The 20,632-nt window shown below is 33.9% G+C and overlaps 5 protein-coding genes and 1 long non-coding RNA gene across 13 annotated transcripts in view; 4 read left to right on the forward strand and 2 right to left on the reverse strand.

Moving 5' to 3' along the window:
• Positions 1-5,935, forward strand: LOC136340143 (EF-hand domain-containing family member C2-like). The gene is made up of 14 exons (XM_066283964.1): positions 1-150; positions 212-394; positions 448-598; positions 654-955; positions 1,059-1,231; positions 1,354-1,508; positions 1,565-1,835; positions 2,661-2,803; positions 3,871-4,067; positions 4,133-4,257; positions 4,331-4,444; positions 4,511-4,690; positions 4,869-4,971; positions 5,622-5,935. The coding sequence occupies exons 1-14, from the start codon at positions 91-93 to the stop codon at positions 5,763-5,765; spliced, it is 2,301 nt and encodes a 766-aa protein (XP_066140061.1). The 5' UTR covers positions 1-90; the 3' UTR covers positions 5,766-5,935.
• Positions 1,967-20,632, reverse strand: part of LOC136340145 (uncharacterized) — a 19,456-nt gene continuing 790 nt past the window's right edge. Inside the window, exons 1-3 of one of the 2 annotated variants that reach the window (XR_010732263.1) lie at positions 9,317-9,696; positions 4,899-4,957; positions 1,967-2,335 (exon numbers count right to left, since the gene is read on the reverse strand). This is a non-coding gene — a long non-coding RNA (uncharacterized lncRNA). Of the gene's footprint in view, positions 2,336-4,898; positions 4,958-9,316; positions 9,697-20,632 lie in introns of those variants that run through there. The other variant, XR_010732262.1, reaches the window with a different exon arrangement.
• LOC136340133 (ATP synthase mitochondrial F1 complex assembly factor 1) lies at positions 9,835-10,994 on the forward strand. Its single transcript, XM_066283945.1, has 2 exons — positions 9,835-9,960; positions 10,023-10,994. The coding sequence occupies exons 1-2, from the start codon at positions 9,955-9,957 to the stop codon at positions 10,875-10,877; spliced, it is 861 nt and encodes a 286-aa protein (XP_066140042.1). The 5' UTR covers positions 9,835-9,954; the 3' UTR covers positions 10,878-10,994.
• Positions 9,847-19,152, forward strand: Hmgcl (hydroxymethylglutaryl-CoA lyase). Of its 4 annotated transcripts, XM_066283939.1 has the most exons (5): positions 11,906-12,164; positions 14,037-14,074; positions 16,511-16,650; positions 18,280-18,403; positions 18,490-19,152. In XM_066283939.1, exons 3-5 carry the CDS (start codon positions 16,571-16,573, stop codon positions 19,123-19,125), a joined length of 840 nt encoding a protein of 279 aa, XP_066140036.1. In that variant the 5' UTR covers positions 11,906-12,164; positions 14,037-14,074; positions 16,511-16,570; the 3' UTR covers positions 19,126-19,152. The 4 variants fall into 4 exon arrangements, with proteins under 4 accessions (XP_066140035.1, XP_066140037.1, XP_066140036.1 ...); XM_066283938.1 differs by lacking the exons at positions 11,906-12,164; positions 14,037-14,074 and adding an exon at positions 9,847-9,960; XM_066283937.1 differs by lacking the exon at positions 14,037-14,074 and having other exon boundaries at positions 11,908-12,164.
• Positions 14,328-15,991, reverse strand: BckdhA (Branched chain keto acid dehydrogenase E1 subunit alpha). The gene has a single exon (XM_066283910.1). The coding sequence runs from the start codon at positions 15,839-15,841 to the stop codon at positions 14,585-14,587; it is 1,257 nt and encodes a 418-aa protein (XP_066140007.1). The 5' UTR covers positions 15,842-15,991; the 3' UTR covers positions 14,328-14,584.
• Positions 19,839-20,632, forward strand: part of Esyt2 (extended synaptotagmin-like protein 2) — a 15,123-nt gene continuing 14,329 nt past the window's right edge. The window contains exons 1-2 of one of the 4 annotated variants that reach the window (XM_066283903.1): positions 19,845-20,268; positions 20,323-20,518. In XM_066283903.1, the coding sequence (XP_066140000.1) occupies positions 20,429-20,518 (90 nt within the window). In that variant the 5' untranslated portion in view covers positions 19,845-20,268; positions 20,323-20,428. Of the gene's footprint in view, positions 20,519-20,632 lie in introns of all 4 variants that reach the window. The other 3 variants (XM_066283906.1, XM_066283902.1, XM_066283904.1) reach the window with 3 other exon arrangements.

A 20,632-nucleotide genomic window follows, 5' to 3' on the forward strand; every position in this document is an offset into this window, starting at 1 on the left:
AAACTTCTGGCTAACTTCAGTTCAGTGTCGAAGTAATTTTTATTTCCACTTACTTTCATTTTTTCTCTCATTTGATAATTTAACCATTTAATGATGTCTCTCCGATGTTCGGATCTGCCATTTCTTCCAGGATGTACATTCAACTCAAATGTAAGTTGCACATAAAATTAATTCGTTTTTTTTCGATTAAACGCTGTTTTCAATCGGTCAGATTGGGAGACAAAATTTCCATTTAAATCCAACATGCGGGTTTATTGGAAAAGGAAACAGGACTCTTATTGAAAAAGTTTCCACAAAGCTCAATATATTTGAGCCTCCATATGAAAACTTCAAATCTAACTATTCTACAGGACAATCTGTGGAACCTCCGAATTGGATCAAGTTTGACAAACAAGTACCCTCTAAGCAATGCTCTATGTTCTTATTTATATTACTTTCCCCTCCTAGATTTTGTGTTTTTCTGCGTTTTTCCAAGAAACCCTGCAAGAAGTCCGGGGTTCACCGTTTCAAGTACGCAACGTTAAGATATATTATTTTTTGGAAGATGGAACAATTCAGGTGGTTGAACCAAAAGTGCAAAATAGTGGAATTTCTCAGGGTATTTGTTGTTTTCATCTAAAATATTAACATTTAAAATAAATTTTTCTAAAAAGGTACTTTAATATCAAGGCAACGAATCCGGTTTCCCCCTCCTATGGATGAAAATTTCTACGATTTGGTCGATTTTAACATAGGAAGGGAGGTTGAGTTCCATGGAAGAATTTTCAAGATTACTAACTGTGATAAATTTACGAGAACTTTTCTCAATCGTTGTGGGATATTGGTGCCAGATCCTATAGCTGGTCCAACCGATTCTTACATAGAACTTCGTTCTAATGAGGGGAATACATTTCATCCCAAGAAGTTCAAGAGAAGTAGCGATACCTTAGGGAAGTTTTTGCAAAATGATGGAAAGGTAGGAATTGGGTATTTTTTATTTAATTTATGCATCTAATTGACATTAATAGGTATTGTATTGATACATAAAATTCGCTAATATTCCTTACGTTAATTCTTAGGTATTACGTTTCAAAGCCTATTGGGACGACCAAGATACGGATTACGGTTACTTGCATTATTTAGAACTTCGATATTATCTGGCCGATGATACTATAGCAATTAGAGAGCTTCAGTCGGAATCAGTAGGAGAACCTGGATTTATGTTCCTAAGACGAGCAAAACTGCCTAAAAGGTATAATTCATAATTCCTTGCCAGAAGGAAAATGATATGAAATCAAACAGTATACAAGTTGGTTTTCAGCTTATAGCAATTTCATTCTGGTTTACACGAAATATTCTTAAAACTACTTGCAGATGTAAAGAATTACCACCTGTAGGAAGCCATGTCAACTATACAGTTTTAAATGTATTGGGGTCATCATTAAGCAACAGGCGATACATTATAGATCCTTTGGTTTGTGAACGTGACAATATTGAGTACTATACTGAAAAAGATCTCAGCATTGGAGGCAAGTCGGTATCATCAGTTATTCTTTGAAGACAACGATCTCTTTAAATTTTCTAGGAGTTGTACACTGCTACGGTCGCAAATTGATTCTTACTGATTGTGACACGTTTACCAAGGAATACTATACAACCAAATACGGCATAAGCGAGTTCAATCCTATACCCATACCAGCCAAAAATAGAGCCTCAGCTTATTCTGTCAAACACAAAAAACGAGAATTGCCTCCTTGGAATGGGTTTGGATCCTATGAGGACTCGGCTCAGAATTGCCTTACTGTTGAGCCTAAAGCACCACACAGAGACTTTAAAAAATTTCTACTTTATGACAGGTAACTGAAGACTAATAATTATTAATTCATCTTATCTCTGGCAAATGGTGTTTTGGTGTATAGAGGATGAATGACAAGGTTTGGGAGGTATCGTAACATATTTTTCTGCCGAAGTTAAAAACAACCTCCAGATCATTAAAATGTTTCTTTATTTGAAGCAATAGGAAAAGTTAATGGTATGTTATACATCAAACTTGGGAAATACATTATTATGACCCGAATGTTAAATTTAAACCAAGCAGGAAAAAGTTTTTCCTATTCGGCATTACAAAACGTATACTGCCATATCGATGAGGTATCTATAAATTGGTACTTTCTTATATAACATCTGCCACCGATTGGACAAGAAATTACATATCTCATTCAAAGCTAAAGCTGGCACGCCAGTGATCGCAAACTGGCCATGATCCTGATGTATCAAATTGCACAACTTCGTTATAAAATTTTCTTGTTGCTTCTTCATAAATAGTAGTCACAGTTTGGTGATTCGCCTGGCCACTCTGAAAATCGCAAATGAAATATATACAGGGTGTGCAAGAAACGATGGTACAAAGAAGTATTAGGTCCTATGTTTCCATAGAAACAACAAATTGAGAGCAGAGAAATGGAAATTTCTCAATTTCCATGCAGATTATCTTATTGGCAAGTTACTAGAACATTCACACATCAGTCTTTAAGCAGTTCTAGACCCGCTCAGCTAGTACCATAATAGTATATATGTTTCAAATTTCCAGGGTAAAAAAAATTTTAATTTCTACAAGCCCAGTAAATACTTTCGCTTATCGTCGATCTTCCATCTTCTCTTCAACGGTTAATTTTTTGCAGGACCGATCTTAATAGCCATATATTACGTTTCAAAGCAAAAATGATATCTACGATATCTGAAAACTGCTCTAGATGTTTCGTCATCAGTTACTTTCTAGTAGATGACACCATTTCCGTATTTGAAATCGGACAAAGAAATTCTGGTAAGTCTCGGTTATCTATACCTAAATTTTGTAGTTAAAAGTGACAAAAAGTGAATCATCTAAGCCTGACATCATTCTGCGACGACGCTACGCTACTAATTTGTTATGATCAGCAACACTAAAAATATGAAATAAGTGTATTTCTAGATCAAGAAAGGACCATACTCGCTTTGCAAGACTGAGAAGAAAACCACGACTAGTCGAGCCTTGATCTTGTTTTGTTCATTACCAATACCTTAGATCAGCTTCTCGGTCTTTAACGGCAAATGTCTTTCCTTTATAGAAAAATTGGACAGAAAGTGCATACTTTCTGCTTGATCATAAAAAACACAGTTAAAGCGTTGTTTTCCTCAGTATATGTACAGTCGCTCAAAAAAGTATTCGTACAGCGGGAAAAAAATTCTGTGACCCATAATTTTCGACTGATTTTGTTCAAAATTTGTATAATGAAAAATCAATCCTAAACTCAGTTTAGGTGTTCGAGCAAGTTTTGAAAATTTAATTTTTAGAGTGCTTTTCATGGTCTTAAAAAAAAACTCCATTTCGAAAACTTCTTGTGCGGTGGAAATTTTTCAGTAGGATTTTAATGAACCTGTAGAGGGGATTTTTCTACGTATATCCTGAAAATTTGATCAAAGTCAGACCACAAATAAGGGAGTTGCAGCTTTTTAAATTCGCCAAAAAGTGACGATTCTCACGCAAAATAATAAAATTTAAATATTTTTGAGGATTTCAAAAGACTGCAACTCCTTTATTTGTGGCTCGACTTTGATAAAATTTTCAGGATATACTTAGAAAAATCCCTTCTACAGGATCATTAAAATCCTACTGAAAAATTTCCACCGCACAAGAAGTTTTCGAAATGGAGTTTTTTTTAAGACCATGAAAAGCACTCTAAAAATGTAATTTTCAAAACTTGCTCGAACACCTAAACTGAGTTTAGGATTGATTTTTCATTATACAAATTTTAAACAAAATCAGTCGAAAATTATGGGTCACAGAATTTTTTTTCCGCTGTACGAATACTTTTTTGAGCGACTGTATATGTATACGTTTCTATTCCCTAGGATTCAACACCTCGACATTTGCTGCAAAAAAACAAGTAAAACTACCCGATCAGGAATCAAGCTCCAGTACCCCACCTTTATACTACACCCCTCAACACATGTTTATAGGTGCCACTTTGATTATCAACGAATTTAAGTTTGTTCTTGTCGATGCAGACGAGTATGCCATGAGGTACATGGAGCTAAATTGTGGGCAAGTGGGTTATAACTAATTCTTGCTATAAGTACTTTCATTTGCATTTTTCAATCTTTTCTCACTTAGTTTCCAAAAGCAAATCTAAAGCGAATAATGAAAAATGTAAGGGAAAAACTGGCACCTATATACAAAGACTTTGTAGCCGAAAATATTCCCGAAGAAACTTCGGTTATGCCTTATTCTCAACTTTGGTAAGAACGTTTAACATAGGATTCAGTTTAGTGGATATTATTTCGACATGCAAATATGTATGTATGTCTTCAGGGCCAAATTGTGCAGCGTTATGGATGAAGACTTCACTGAACATGAAATGATTACCATCGCAAGGGAATTCTCGGCCAGCTGCTGTAATCCAAAAGAGGATCGGGAAAAAATAAGGCAAAATAAACAATGAATTCTTGTAAACATTTAATAACGAAGAAATATTTTTAATTATTTGTTCAGAGCTATAGCTTTAACTGAGCTAAAAAGGTACTTGTGGGACGATCTGGATAGGCTACGAGAATACTTTGTGCATGCAGATTACTTAAAAACAGGAAAATTAACCAAGAAAGAGTGCTACACTGTGTTAAAAGGAGCTAGATTACCGTTCGATAATGAATTGCTTAAAAAAATACTAGATGTGTAAGTGAATGCTTGACATTAATTAAAGCAAAAATCGAATTTGTTCAAAAACACCAACCCATTCTACAATTTGTACGTGGTCATTTGATGTCAACAATTAGTGAACACAGTATTTCATGCACTTTAACTTATTATTGATTTTCATCATATACTATAGTAAAAATTTTATTAATTTCAGCGCGAATAAAGATGAGGAGGGTAAACTTACTTACGACGAAATTTTGCAGTTCTTGGACAGGAATATTTGTGCTCCTCCTGATGAGCCTCCTATAAACACAAAGGTATGGACGTAATTAAGTATAAACTATTGAAAAAAATCACCAAAATAATGGCAAGTTTCATTTCAAATTTAAAGATACATAATTTAATTATGTTATAAAACTTAACTATGACATGCATGCAGGAAACACTATTTGTTAATCTTAACCGAAAATTGTTGATACGTTGGTGATATATTGGTTTTAAACATATGCACGATGCGACATCTCAGCTTTAGCTGGAGATGATGACTATCAGGGTGATAGGCGTTTTTGGGCTAATCCCTTATTTACATTTCTGAAAATTTTATGTCGAAACGAAACTACGCCGACCTGTAACTTTTCAGTTATGACTAAGCTGTCATACCGTATGTGCCCTTAAGGGAGAATATTCTTTTAGACCCACTGTCCCTTAATACATGAAAGCTGAGAAAAGACTTCTTCATAAACAATATTTCTGTTACATAATATCCCTTTATCCGTGGCTCCATAAGAATTTTATACCTACTTATCATTATTCAGTGGTCATCAAGTGACCGCTAATTGCGTCAACATGTCTTCGCCTTTTTAAATTACGTATATTAGACTTCTCTTCAAATTTGGGGCGCGTAGTTTAGGTTAATTCAGGTTATACATTTTTTATATGATGTGATTTTTTTCATCCATTTTTCCAGAGTAATTTGTGGTCATTCTCCGAGCCGCGTCCAGAAGCCGGTCAACTAATAGATTGGTGCGCCTTCAATAAATACCTTGATCTAGAGTCGACGTTTCGGGATACCATACAACAAGATACCATCAAGATGTTAGAAAAACAGTAAATATCATATACGCAGAAGCGGCGCCGTAAGGTGCGGTTTAGTATTTTTCAATTAATTCTGTTTAATTGCTCTTAATTTTGTCCCTTTTTGGCCCAATTTTTAAGTTTCGAACCGTAATTTCTGGGAAAAGTGGCAATGAAACTGGTCATGCCATATTTTATACCTTAAAGTATGACACTATTAAATGATTGGAAATTAAATTGAAGTTTAGTAGTAATTGAAGTTAAGTAGTTAGTAAAGTAATAGTTGTTTAACAAATAAACGTATTAATCCTCCATTAATACACGAATAAGTTACAACATTATTCTGTTGACTACAGGTATTGATCGTGGTACTTGAACAAAACCTTAATTCTGGATGTAACGCAAACAAAATTATTCATCATTCGAATTTGAAAGACAAAATGTAGCGAGAACGCGTAAACGCAACCTGACAATCATAGGAGCATTGCTGGAAGTATGTGAATTGTCAATGTCAAAAATTAAAACTCAATTAGATGAAGCTGACAGGTGGTCCCAAGTAAGATGACAATATAAGTGTTTGTTGACTTTGGGTATAATTGACCGCTTTCAAAAAAGTGATGCATGAAATTAAAACATTTAAAAAATTGAGTTTTAAAGTAGATCTTTAATGATTGACTCATTAAATAAACAGTCAGTCAACGGAAAAATATTTATAGTTTACTCGAAGGCCGTGCCCCTGCTTTATTTTTATTTGATATACCATACTGTTGCACTGGGTGGCAACGGATATACAGTAATGTTCGCTTATAACGAACTCCAAGGGACCGTAGTAAATAGTTCGTTATAACCGAAGTTCGCTATAAGCAATAAATGGTGTTATGATTGTTTTTTTAATTAATACATAACTCACTTTATTTACATACATATATATTTAAAAAAAGTCAACAAGTAACATTCTTCAACTAGTAACCAATTTAAATAATACATATTTGTTAAATTTAACAACACTTTTTAGGAATTAGAAAGAAAAAAATCGCTAATTTTGGTTTGTTTTATTGTGGTGAAATGAATTTCATTTATATGTAATTCCACATGGGCTATTCCATCGAGAACATTTTGTGGAGTATTTCGCGATTGAAGAAATTGACGAATACTAGAAACATATCGAAGTGCTTCTGTGGTTGTAGGAACGGATATTATTTCATTATTCTCATATGCTGCATCTTCGTCTTCCTCATCATCATCATAAGTGTCAGATGCAGAAGACACAGACGCAATAATGGCATTATCGTCTAAAAACTCAACGCTCACAAGATTGTCATCCACATGAACAAATTCATGAAAATCGTTGTTGGTTTGAAGAAAATCCTCTTGAATATCGGTTTTATTTTTGCATTGATTTTTTTTAAGCCATTTGACTAATGGTAAGTCATCATCTGAATCAAAATTCTCATTTTCGAAAAAACCGGCATGTCGAAAACAATTTCTAATCGTTTGCTTTGACACCTTTTGCCATGCCATATGAATAAAGCGTATTGCATCCAAAAGAGTAATAATAAATTTTTCCTTACCACTATCCATACAAGATATCATTTCCGAGAGGAGGAGTCGTCGATAATGACTCTTTAGACTATGGATAACATCCTGATCCATGGGTTGTAATTTAGAACTAGTGTTTGGTGGCATAAACACTAACGTAATCCACATCAAATTTTTAACATCGGGATGAGCCGGACAATTATCCACTAACAATATGATTTTTCTTTTTTTACGGCGTAATTCTTCATCCCATTCACATAATGCATTTATAAAAATCTCTGAATTCATCCATGCCCTTTTATTGGACTTATAAGTTACTGGCAATTGTACAATATTCTTAAAACATCTAGGGTTTTTAGATTTTCCAATTATCAATAACTTTCTTTTTTAGGATCCTGTCAAATTCGCTACAACAAATATAGTGATTCTTTCTTTGGAAAGCTTTCCACCTTCACAGGTTTGCCCTTTAAACTTTAGTGTTCTATCAGGTGTAAGCTTGAAGAATAAACCGGTTTCATCTCCATTGAAGATGTCCACATCCTTAAAGTTTGACCTAATTATTGGCCATTTGTTTTGCAGCCAGTCATCTACAATGTTCATATCAACTGAAGTCGATTCTCCAGCAATTCTTCCACTCGTAATATTATGCCTTCTTTTGAACCTTTCGATCCAGCTTCTATTAAATTTCGGTTCCTGGTTTCCGGACACCTTACTTGCAAAATCTTCAGCTTTTGATTGTAATATAGCACCGCTAACAATTGCGTTATTATTTCTTTGTTGAGAAAACCATTTTAAGAGTCTTTGGTCAACTTCATAATTATTGGGCTTTTTGATTTTTTTTACATTTGAATGTTGTCCACTTTCGAAGGTTTTTAGGATTGTTTCTTTATTTTTCCAAATTGTTGCAACCTAAAATTACATATGTATAGTCAAATTTTAATTCGTATTAATACTATTTCAAATTACATAATTTATTACAAAGCCGGAAAATTACTGGAATAACAAAAAAAAATATCTGTGAACATTGCATATTTTATTGTTCTTACCGTTGATTTACTTAATCCCATTTCTGAACAAATTTCACTCTGTTTGGCATGTCTCTGCAACCGTTTAACAATGTCATATTTACAATTTAAAGTTAAAGCTTTACGTTTTTTTTTTTAATGATATAACTCATGATTTTTTTAACGAACGAATTCTTTGAACGCTATCAATATACTGGAACAACTGTGTCGTTTGTGTCAGCAATTTGCTTCAAACGATTTTGGACTTTCCCCGAGAATTGTTTACTTTTCTTCTTTGGGACTTCGGTAAAATCCCGCGTTAAGTTCGTTATAACCGTAAAGTTTTTCTATTCTTCTAAAAATTTAATGTTCGTTATAAGCGAAAGTTCGTTGTAAGCGGGTTCGTTATAAATGACAAAAATAACATACGTTTAAATGTACTTGAGTTCGTACTTCATAGATTAGTTCGTTATAACCGAAAGTTCGTTATAAGCGGGTTCGTTATAAGCGAACATTACTGTATTTTACTAACAGAAGCGCCTGCCAATTAAAACGAATGATTTTGATAATGTCGCATTGGCCCTATTGAGTAGCACAAATGAAATTGAATTAATATACGAGGCAACAACAAAAAGATAATACTTTAATTGAATAAAGATCGGCTTTAATTTTTTTGCTTTTTGATCTAAAAGTTGGAAATTTGCAGCATTTATATACGACAACGTTGCCATTTTGTTTGATTCGATACTGTCGGTTTGAATGAAAGTTACATAACTTTTGGCGCTTAAGTGGAACACCGCTGTATTCATGGACATTTTTGGATTCAGCAAATCATTTTATCTACAAAAAGGCTATTTTTGAAGTTTTTTTTTAATGGTATTTAGTCTTGCTTATTTAAGAATTACCTGATTGATTTTAGTTTGTATCTCATTTAATTTTTAACAGATTTCGAAGCTTTAACTTTAAACATGTGTGTAAATATTGGTATGTTAAATTTTGTATTAGTACTTTCGGTGTGTCAGATCACGCCGCCGCAGTCGCTTACCGTCACCACATCGCCAGCACCCTGGCAAATACATGATTTCAATCTGCGCAGGACATACGGGGTTGTAACATTTATCACTCTGATTTAGTCCAACACTTTATAAATATTTGACTATTTACATGGAAAGAGTGGATTTTGCAATAGTTCAAATTGCCTTAAGGTTAAAATTAGTACCACTATCTCAGTAAGAAAATAATGTTTAATTCAAGTAAGAGAATAATTATGTAAACGATTGCAGTTTTTCGAACGAGGGATTTCTAATTAAGGACCGGCAAAGTTGCTTAGCAACAATATTATAGTACCAGACATTATAAGGGCTGTAATGCAAATAGACACAAAGCAGTAAAAATTCATAGTCATATCTAGGGAGATAGTATAACTTAAAAGTTTTTACAACACCGGGTTCAAGGGAAAAGTTCACAATCAAGATAAACTAGTTGTATCACGACTCCAATGTTATGGACGCTGACAGACGAGAGCGTCGACGCAATAGTCAAAACTCCAACCTACAAGTGACAGTGACAGTTTGACAGATTTCTTATAGTAGTGAAAAAATACATTTTGTGTTATGCAACTCAAAATTCTAAAAAATAATCATTAAAACCTGAATAGTTTTGTTGGCTGTTCCACTTTAATGAATGCAAGTAGGTTTTTCAATACTTCCACTTAGTTCAGTATTCTTTCAGCTCCTCTTAATGCCCCACAGGACATGCATCTGACATCATTAATGCGAAAAGTTCTACTATACAGAGGCTCTTACAAACTACCTAAACAATTATCCCAGAAAAACATAATGACCACCCCAAGAAAAATGCAAGAAATCTTAGAAGATTTAAAAGATAATCCTTATTATAGCAAATATGCAGAAAAAATTTCACAGGCTCAGAAAACTGCACCTGAAGAATTTAAAAGTCGAGTAATGGATTTATCAAAAAATAGCGAAAAGAAATTTGAACCACCAACAGAACGACAATATTCTGAATTATTAAAACCAAAAGATCAGATCAAATCTCTACGGCAAACTAATGAAGCAAAACTGGATGATATCTTGAAAATTGACCTAATTAAGGACAAATCTAAGGAAGAAATTGAAGTTATATGGGAGAAATATCATTCAGGAAAGGAAGGTTGCATTGCAGCTGTTATTCCTGCAAAGGATTTTGCACTCTTAGAAGAAAGATCATCAAAATATCCCACATTTTTATTTCCCTTGCCTCGAAGTCAGGGATATGAGTTCATAATGTGTCAATTTGAACTCAATGCTGTTCATTTTACACCACTTCTGTACTTTCAAGTGCACAAAGAAAATGCTCCAGAGTGCCTTACTATAACACATTATAAAGAATTCAGAGATGATAAAGGGATCATTCTAATGAGAGGCGAATATAACAAAAATGTGTTGAATCCTAAAGAAGCTCAATGTTTGGCCAACCAATTGCAGTTGTATTATGTGCAAAGTGATGAACAGAAACTGAAACTTTTGGAAAAGTTTACTTTCAGTGCAGACAGTTTCGATCATATGGATTTAGTGAAGGAAATTAGCAACTTATCTTTATCTTAAGTTCTTTTAAATAACTGTGTGTCCAAAAAATATTTCATTCAACATTAGGATGATTTCTATAAAATGTGAAAACAAGTTGTGCTGGTTATGTTGCTATTAAAAAATAGCTATTTGTTACATCATAAGAACTATCTTTTGAACCCCAACATAGGAGTTTCACATCTTCAATAATACATATTTGGTCAAATCACCAGTGTTAGAAAAACTTTTCGAAATATTTGTGAAAACTACAATTTTGTTTTGTGTTTTTTGCTTATACATTGGAAAGGGTTATTTAAAGTAAGTTAATGTCAAAATTATTGATAGTTATATATGCAGTAAACAAAATATCTTGATCATGAATTTACAACAATTATGACGATAGTGATCACACATCCCTAATCGTAAAAAGTAAAAAATCTTGCTCCGTCTTCACATTCGGAACACCCCAAATGTGACTATGTGTGTTATGACTATCGTCATGTCACACCGCTAGATGTCAAGTTAGCATCAAACAAACTGAAATCACCATGAGCAGAATTGTCATTTAGTGGTTTTAGGATGTTAAGGTCGATATAAAATCAGACATTTATCTTTAATAAAACGGTCGTGCCCTTTTTTCGCTACTCAATTCATCAGCCTATATTAACCTAATTGAACCGTTCCGAGCACTAAAACTTCATCTTTCAGAGCAGACAATTTATGCAACCAATACTACACGATATTTTTTATATTTATTAATCTTTTTGATCACCTGCTACCACATGGTGCATTCAATTTTAATATTCCTGCAAAATCGAACCGCTAACGTGTCACATTGTACCTTCTCTAATTAGGTAGAACCATGATGCGGTATAAAATTGCAAATATGGCTCATTAAATATTATGCTAATATGGCTAAATGATTGTGTACCTATGCGATTTTAAGTCACTTATTTCTTGGGGTTCACTATATTATAGAAAAACTTTTCTACATACGATTTCTTTTCTACATTTTCTACATACGTATAAACATATGTGTATATATATGTATATATATATACGAGTCGATGCTATATTTTCTTTTTGGAACTACAGTTTTCTGTTAGTTTAAATAGTTCGAATAGAAAAAATAAGGTTGATCAGTTTTAAAGATGTAAATTTTGATATTGTCCCAACTACTATTCAAAACCCTAATGATAAGCATGAGTATTTCTGTTCTAGTCGTCAGCGTATGTGGATTGTTTTGAGTTTTCCGCTAAAAATATGATACTACAAAGGGGTCTGATAAAATTGAAAGGAATCTCCGTAAACATTACATTTCCTCGCGTACGTATTTGATATTGTACTTATTTGATAATTCTTTGATTTCATTCTTTCGAGCTTATATGTATGTTCATATTAAGTATTAAGTGACCTATTTCAGAAAGTTACTCGGGCCATTTGTCTGCGAAGGTACTTAATCTGGATTTATGCAGCTCATAATTTATAAGAACTGCATAGAAAGTTAAGAAGTTGTAAACTTTCTGGGCCGGCGTACTGTCGCTTGTACATATATGTTTCCGTGTTATATATGTGTTATATGCTATGTAGGTGGGAATAAGCGCCATTATAAAACAGATTTTTTATGTTGCACTTCAGAGCTGTTCTATGCATGCCATTAATGCAGCTTAAGTAACTAGTAAGGTTCTACTAATTCGGTATAACACATATTGGTAGCGAGGTAATTAGTAACTTTATATCTAAATATAATCAATAATAAATATCAAAATATATCTAATTTTAATATATTTTGATATACGTAGAGACTACAAATCCCGCATAAATTCCTTAAAAATTTTAAGGAATATTTTTCATGAAAATACTCGAACACGTCAAATATTGTTTTAGTTGTGCATTTTTTGACGTAACAAACATGTATACGGGGTTACCGATATAGTAGATAAACGTACTTTCAAATTTTTTCTTATGGAACCCTATGTATATTATGATATTTTTGAGTTCTTTGAGAAATTCTGAACATATTTTTGATAAATGCAAGAGTTATTGAAATATTTACGCAAAGTAGCATTTCGGGTGTCCTGCTAGATTGCCTTAATTCACTGCTAAGGAGTTTTTTATGAAGTTATCTAAAACATGGTATGTAGTTAAATAAGCTTAACAATATAGTAGAGTTAAAAGGCAAAATTACACAAGAACCTCAACAAATGCCTCCTCTAATGAGAAGAAACGTTCTTGAGAAATTTGACTTGCGGCTTGTCCGCTGTTAGAAAATCTATAGGGCACAGTGTGAACGTTTACTATATTACGTTAAAATTTTTATTTTTGAAGTATTAATAGTTCTAGCGTTATTTCAATGTTTTGTAGTTTTTCTCGAAAACTTGAATTTAGACGTAGACATTGTTATATGAAATATATTCAGAATTTCCAATAGAACGCAAAAACGTCATTACATAAGGTTCCATAAGAAAAAAATGAAAAAGTACATTTATTTACTACATGGATAATCCTGTATATATGTTTATTATTTCAACAATTATACGCAGCACAATTAAAAACAATATTTCCTTCAACTTTTAAGGAATTTATACGGAACTTCCGGTACTTTATGTACATTATTATTTTATATTTTAACAATTTAGAGTCGAGCAAAAACTTTGAAGGAATTAGCATACATTACCTTATCCTTCTACTAATTACGTAGCACGTACGCTTTAAAGCACATTCATAATTGCATAAGACACATACAGAGTGTTTTATATACGTGTGTCTCCTACAGCTTCCGAATTAGTAACAATTATAAAATCAGTTAAAAAGGGAACATTTCCCATTGTTTTATCTTTTAATATGCCGTGAATGGCGCTGCCAAATCGATTTTCGTTTCTAAGATTTTACGAAAATTGTTAAGATTGGTCAAAATTATATAAAAAATACAAAATCAAAGTTTCAAAATAAAATTTTTCAAAAACTACCAATCCGATCAAAGAACATTTAATAGAGGTATTAGGTTTTTCCTCTTTAGAATTCAAGTGTGTTCCATGATGACATGGGTCATTCAATATACTACACAGTATGCACTCGGATGGAGTTGGTAAGAAGAAAAATTTCTTGTTTTTCATGTTACGAGGAAAATGAATTCTTTATGAATATTTTTGCTTGTTGAATCATTTCTCAGTGTTAAAGATTTCCTTTTTGTTGCAGAGAAATATCGACAAATAGGTCCATTAAGTAGAAAAGTGGTAAAAATTAGTTATGTTATGTTTGAGTTTAAATTTGTACTTTTCCACTAATGCCAACATTATTTTCCCTATTAATAAATGCATGCAGTGACCGGCAGAAAGTATGCGGTATATAGGAACTTTTTCCATTTTAATTTAGCAGAAAGTTTTATTCTTGGTAAAAGTATATGCATTCCTGCAAATTCAAAAATCAGTTTATAAAATTTGTGTCGCTCATTTCAAATGGAAGATATTCGAAAATGATGAAAATGACTCATAAGTAAAGTACCTTTATTTTTAACCTTAGAGGAAAGGAAATACGTGTTATGAAAACTTTTTTAGCATTAAAAGATCTCCCATGTAATGCGTACTTTATGCCCATTACTGGTATATTCACATGAGGTGGACGTCTGAATTCAAGTTCCAAACATTAACATCAATTAGGCATTTTTTCTTATACTAACAGTACCATAGGAATCGAAATTTACATAAGTAAGGCAGTTCTCTAATTATTGTTGCATTTTTCACACTTTACTTTTCAAATGAATGAAGGGGATAATGCTCTCCATAAGCATCTAAATGTCTCTTCATAGCTTCCTGTTGTTGTTTAACATGGGGCGGCATAAATTTATAAACGTCACCATACATTTCAGTCCACTTATGCTTTTTCTTCTTCTCCCCTTCTTTTAAAGCTGTCAGGATACTTTTTTGTGTTTCTCTGACTAGTGAATTTTCCTTTTCCTCATTCCACAAACCTCTGTTTTCTAGGTAGAGTCGGTATCTCTTTGAAGGGTACACCTGATTAGTCCACCACAATACTTCCTCTTTAGATCTGTAACTGGAACTGTCATCTGAAGTCGAATGATCACCGACTCTATATGTTAAAGCTTCGATTAATACTGGTTTGTTCTCACGGGAGGCATAATCGCGTGCTAGCTTAGTAGCTTGGTAAACTGCCAATACATCATTCCCATCTACTCGTATAGTGTTCATTCCATATGCAGTGCCTTTGAAGGCAAAGCCGTCCCCTCTATATTGCTCCTTCACTGGGGTTGATATTGCGAAGCCATTATTTCGACAAAAGAATATTACTGGGCATTCTAAGGTGGCAGAAAAGTTGAACGCAGCATGTGCATCACCTTCAGAGGCACTACCATCACCAAAGTAACAAATTACTATCTTATTAGTTCCTTTCATGGCATATGCAGAGCCCACTGCCTGCGGCATTTGAGTACTCAATGGACTGGAAATAGTCACATAATTATGCTCTCGGCTTCCGTAGTGAACAGGCATTTGCCTGCCTTTGCCTTTATCATCTTTATTTCCATAGCACTGATCCACAAATTGCTGCAGTGAAAATCCTCGATACAACAAAACGCCGGCTTCTCTGTATTGTCCATACACAAGGTCTTCATGCAACAATGCAGCAGCAGTTCCAATATGGATTGCTTCTTCTCCATAGCTTGTCATGTAAAACGAAATTCTCCCTTGCCTTTGAGATTCATAGAGAATCTTATCCATGAGGTTTAAAACGCTCATGTTCGTATACATTTTCACCAAAGTCTCTTCATCGAGTTGCGGCTCCGATTCAGCTTCTATTAATTTACCTTCATTGTCCAGGACTCTGTACGTGGGTATGGCAGAAAACGAGGACGATTCAGTAAAGTTTAGCTTGTGCGTCCATGAAGTTTGGACACCAGGAAATTGGGGAACCGCCGAATAGCTCCTGTTCACATTCTTTAATTCACTTAACATGCGCTTGAAAAGTACAGAACTTCGAAGGGACATTTTTGAATGTTGCGGAGTCAACCAGCACAATGTTTTGCTTAATGGTAAAAACGTTGAATCGTCTGATGAAATCGTTAACGAAAATACGATGATAACCACAAAAGAGATAACTTTAGTAGTACCAACATATTTATCACTGATTCCAGCTTTGTTTACCATATCGCCTTTAACATTTTATATGTTACAGTAGCGGAGCAACGTTATTTTTATGTACAGATATCTGTGATTTTTCACAATTTATTGTGAAAGGAATGACATGGAGCATCTTCTGTTTTACTTAATCTTTGTATTTTTATGCGAGTTGTTAATATTTCATTATGCATTAATATTATTAATATTTAACGTCATTAATGTTTTTATTTATTATTATTATATTATTATCTAAACAATATCTGCTGTAAATCTCTGCGGTATTGCTGACAGCTAAATATTTCTTTTATATTTTTAGCTTCTTTTATCGACATTTTTAAAGCGTGCTTCTCTGTATTTATTTCGACAGCAGTAGCCGACTTCTTATGTCGATACGGAATTTACATTCGTACACAATAGAATCGCATGCATATTAATATATTTCATTCGACGATTGTTGAACAGTGGCGTGCATCACTTGGGATTTTTTAAATTTTGAAAATTTAATACAATTTTTTAAATCATTTTTTCCATTTTCAGAGCAAATCTTGCGTTCGAATAGTAGAAGTAGGTCCAAGAGACGGTTTGCAGAATGAGCCGATGCAAGTGCCCACTGAAATAAAAATTGACTTGATAAATAGACTCTCAGAAACTGGACTTAAAACTATTGAAGTCACGAGGTAATTAAGAAATAATCTTGGTGAAGCTGTATGTGCATGATTTAGTTTAGAAGTGCTCAGGTACCAATATCTAACTCCTTCACCGATTTCTTCATCGTCTTAGCTACACTGCGTCAAACTGTATTTCTGATTTCTCTTGGCTTCTCATGGGATAAAATGGAAATTTAAAAGTAATGTACGAAATGTGAAAAATGACTTCAAAAACACAATTTTCTCATACTGGACACTAAACCATTCTAAATCAAGATGATTTTCCGATCAATGATGAATTTCGTTCGATTGCTTTAATCAGTCGATTAAACAAAATCGATAACTTTACGTTGCGTTAACACAAACAAAAAGTTGTTGTTATTTCGATTTTTTTCAAATTTGACATTTTAAATGTTACAAGTTTTCTGGTGGGTTTCGGGACGTTTAGCGGTATTTAAAAGCTAATAGGGGTGTGGGATATAGGATATGCTGCTTGTGAATGTAAGCCGTCTCCAAAAGGCAAAATGCGGGTTGATTTTTTCGCGAATATTGCGATAGTAAATATTCTTTTTTAATTTTATAATGACATAAAATTTGCTGCAGGTAAGTAGTTTGATATACCTATTAGCCATGAATCCTAGTTTCTGTTTATGTATTCAACTTAGAAACTCACTCGACGTTCGTCTTCCATTAACAAACAGAACAGTTCTCTATTAGGTGTACAACATTATGTTGGGCAATACAATACCTATTTTAGCAACGATATTTTATGTAATGTCCGAATTTTTAAATATAAATATTTGCTTACTTAGGCCATGTTTTTATACAAAAGTTCCCTTCTAGCGCCAAATAAGAATTCTCCAACGATTTAAAAGAAGCGAATCTTGCTTTTGTTCCTCCTTTTCGTAAATGGGGGGCATTACTCCGTAACGACGAAATCGGAGAAGGTGACGTCACCATGACATCTTGTATCTTACATATGCGGCGATTGCGCCAGCGCACATCCTTTCTCTGACGATAAAATGACGTCATATGTATACTAATATATGACAGGCTTCCGTTCAACAAAGAAAATCAATGGTTTTTTTTGCTGTAATGTCGGCAATTTTTTCTTACACCGAGTCTTAAATGGTTGTTATTCCCTGGTTTCAAATACATAATTGAAAATATTCTAATTTAAGACGCATTCGAAATTTCCTTACTAATTTCAAAAATCTACATTTAAACCTTCAGTTCTTGAGTGTCCATAACATTGAGTCTCGTTGTCGTTTCTTGTCCTTTGTAATTAGTAATTTTCATAAGTGAGATGAATCGTCTGTAGATTCTTATGGCTTAGGTTAAATTAAAAAATCTCTTTGTGAAAATGATGACTTTAAGTAGCTTTGTATACGTAACCACACGCGACAATGAGATCAGAATTTCGGTCTAATTTGAAAAAGTAATAAGAATCGAATATTGTAACTAATCTAAGGCATGCATTTGTATGTTTAAGGCTCAATTCAAGGTTTCATTGAACCATGAGGTTCATAAAACCACTTTTACAGAAACCGCCATTTTAGAATTGCAGTTTCTGTAAAAAATGGAACGCTGTGTTAAATGCTCCAAAATCGATGGGCTCACCGATGCTGAATGTATCTCAAGTTTGTAAAATTGTTGCAGCTTTGTTAGCCCCAAATGGGTTCCCCAGATGGCAGATAATAGCAAAGTGTTCGAAGGAATACTTAAGAAACCTGATATTTCGTATCCTGTATTGGTTCCAAACCTAAAGGGACTGGAAGCAGCGGTGAGGTCTTATTTTAGTTTATTCCATTATTTTCCGTATTTAGGTGCACACATTCAGATCTCACAACTTGATGATGTTTTTTCCAGGTTAAAGTAGGAGCTAAAGAAATCGCTGTTTTCTTATCAGCATCTGAAGGCTTCTCTAAAAAAAACATAAATTGCACCGTAGAGGAAAGTCTTGCTGCCGCTAAAACTGTGATAGCCACTGCAAAAAATCAAACCTTGAGGGTTCGTGGTTATGTGTCCTGCGTGGTAGGTTGTCCTTATGATGGATATGTAAAACCAGCTGCAGTCAGTCGTGTAGCTGAGTGTCTTCTGAATTATGGTTGCTATGAACTCTCTTTAGGAGACACCATAGGTGTAGGATCTAAGAACTCGATAGAAAACATGTTACATGACGTTTTACAAATTATCTCACCAGATAAATTGGCAATTCACTGTCACGACACATATGGCCAAGGTTTAGTTAATATTTGCACCGCCCTGGACAGAGGTATTACAGTAGTAGATGCTTCTGTGGCAGGACTTGGAGGTTGCCCATACGCAAAAGGTGCTACAGGTAATGTAGCGACTGAGGATTTGGTCTACATGTTGCACGGTTGTGGAGTAGACACAAATGTTGATTTGAAGAAGTTGGTCAATGTTGGCCGGTTTATTTCTGATTTTTTGAAAAGGCCCCCGCTTTCGAAAGTTAATAATGCCATGTTTTCGAAAATGCAATAATTTATTAAAGTGTTGCTAGATTTATAATTTTTCGTTTTTATTTCGTTTGTTTCTACTATTGTGAGATAACGAGAGTAAAGAATCATCTTTTATATCTCGTTATATTTATGTTAAAAGATTAGACATTATAAATGCACAAGTAATGCGTATGCGCATGCATTGTGCTAAAGCGTTTCACAAAGCATTAGCAAAACCTGTTTTGAACACAGCAAAAAAGCTGACATCACAATGGAGAATCAAGTGGAAAACTGACAGATTACATTGAGGATTAGCAAAGAGGTTGACCATCGTATATCGGAAGTAAAGTGGCTCATGTTTTTCGAGTTAATTCTTATGTATGGAAATTGACAGTTTGATGGCAGCCCAGCAAGCCGTTCCATTAACGGAAAAGGACCGCCCAGACGGGGATCACAGGCGACCAGAGATCACATTTCGGACAAAATGCTGTTTGCAGATTTAAAAAATTCTAATTACAAAAACTTCTGTAAAGTATATCTGCTAAAAACTCTATTTTAGCAGTTATATTTTGCATTTGTATTTGAAACATAGGCAGCAATAGCCGACGTTTAATGGCAAGTTATCAGCGATCAGGGATATTCCGTATATTCTAAGATCCAGATACCGGTCCTCCTTGCGATTCTCTATTATATTCGGTATAGGGTATAATGGCTTATCTATATTTAATGGCAAAAAGTTAATGGTGTAAGTACAGTCAATTTAATGCTTGATATCAATTTTGTTTGTTTAATTGGTTTTTAATTAGACCGCGCTGAAATGGTATTACTTATTTTCGCTTTTATTGCCGGGTAATGCTAGGCTACTTTTCCTCCGTAAATTAATAAAGAAACGTTAAATAATTGATCAAAGACCGAACATTCCTAATGTGTAATTAGCTGCTTAGATCAAACATTTAGGCCACACACCCTCCACCTCGTAAGTACTCCATTTGAGCCTGTACTATGGAAGATTGGGCGCATGTACACAAATTTACACAATTCTGTGGACGGTGGAAGAAAATCGAAGTTTGTTTTGTCAGCGTTTGGCGTAGTGTGAACGTCCTTCCATTGTGAAACACACTGTATGTGTACCATATGATCAAAGCCGGTTGCTTTCTGGGTTATGTGGTGGCCTCCAATTTTAGTGGTGACATCATTACTTATTAATATTGTTGTTTATCTATTTAGATACTTTCATTAGAACTACACCTTTATCCTCGTTTGTTGGTAAATATAACCCGAAAAGTACCTGCCGCTCTGTTAGAGAGGAACCGTAATTTGAGGAAGACATAAGAAACTTGGTCAGAATGAGTGTTAGCAAGGAAACTTCTGATACTGATGTGAAAAAAACTAGTGATTTTAGCATATTGGGAATATTAACTAGTACTCTGAAGAAGGTAAGTTATAAAATAGCCATTTAACGAATAAGTTTATTCATGACAGTGATTAATAATTGAGACTGACTGACGAAGGAGCGTACTTCAGGGTACCGAAGGCGTTAATAAAATTGA

This window comes from Euwallacea fornicatus, chromosome 7, assembly GCF_040115645.1.
Source record: "Euwallacea fornicatus isolate EFF26 chromosome 7, ASM4011564v1, whole genome shotgun sequence".
NCBI lineage: Eukaryota > Metazoa > Arthropoda > Insecta > Coleoptera > Curculionidae > Euwallacea > Euwallacea fornicatus.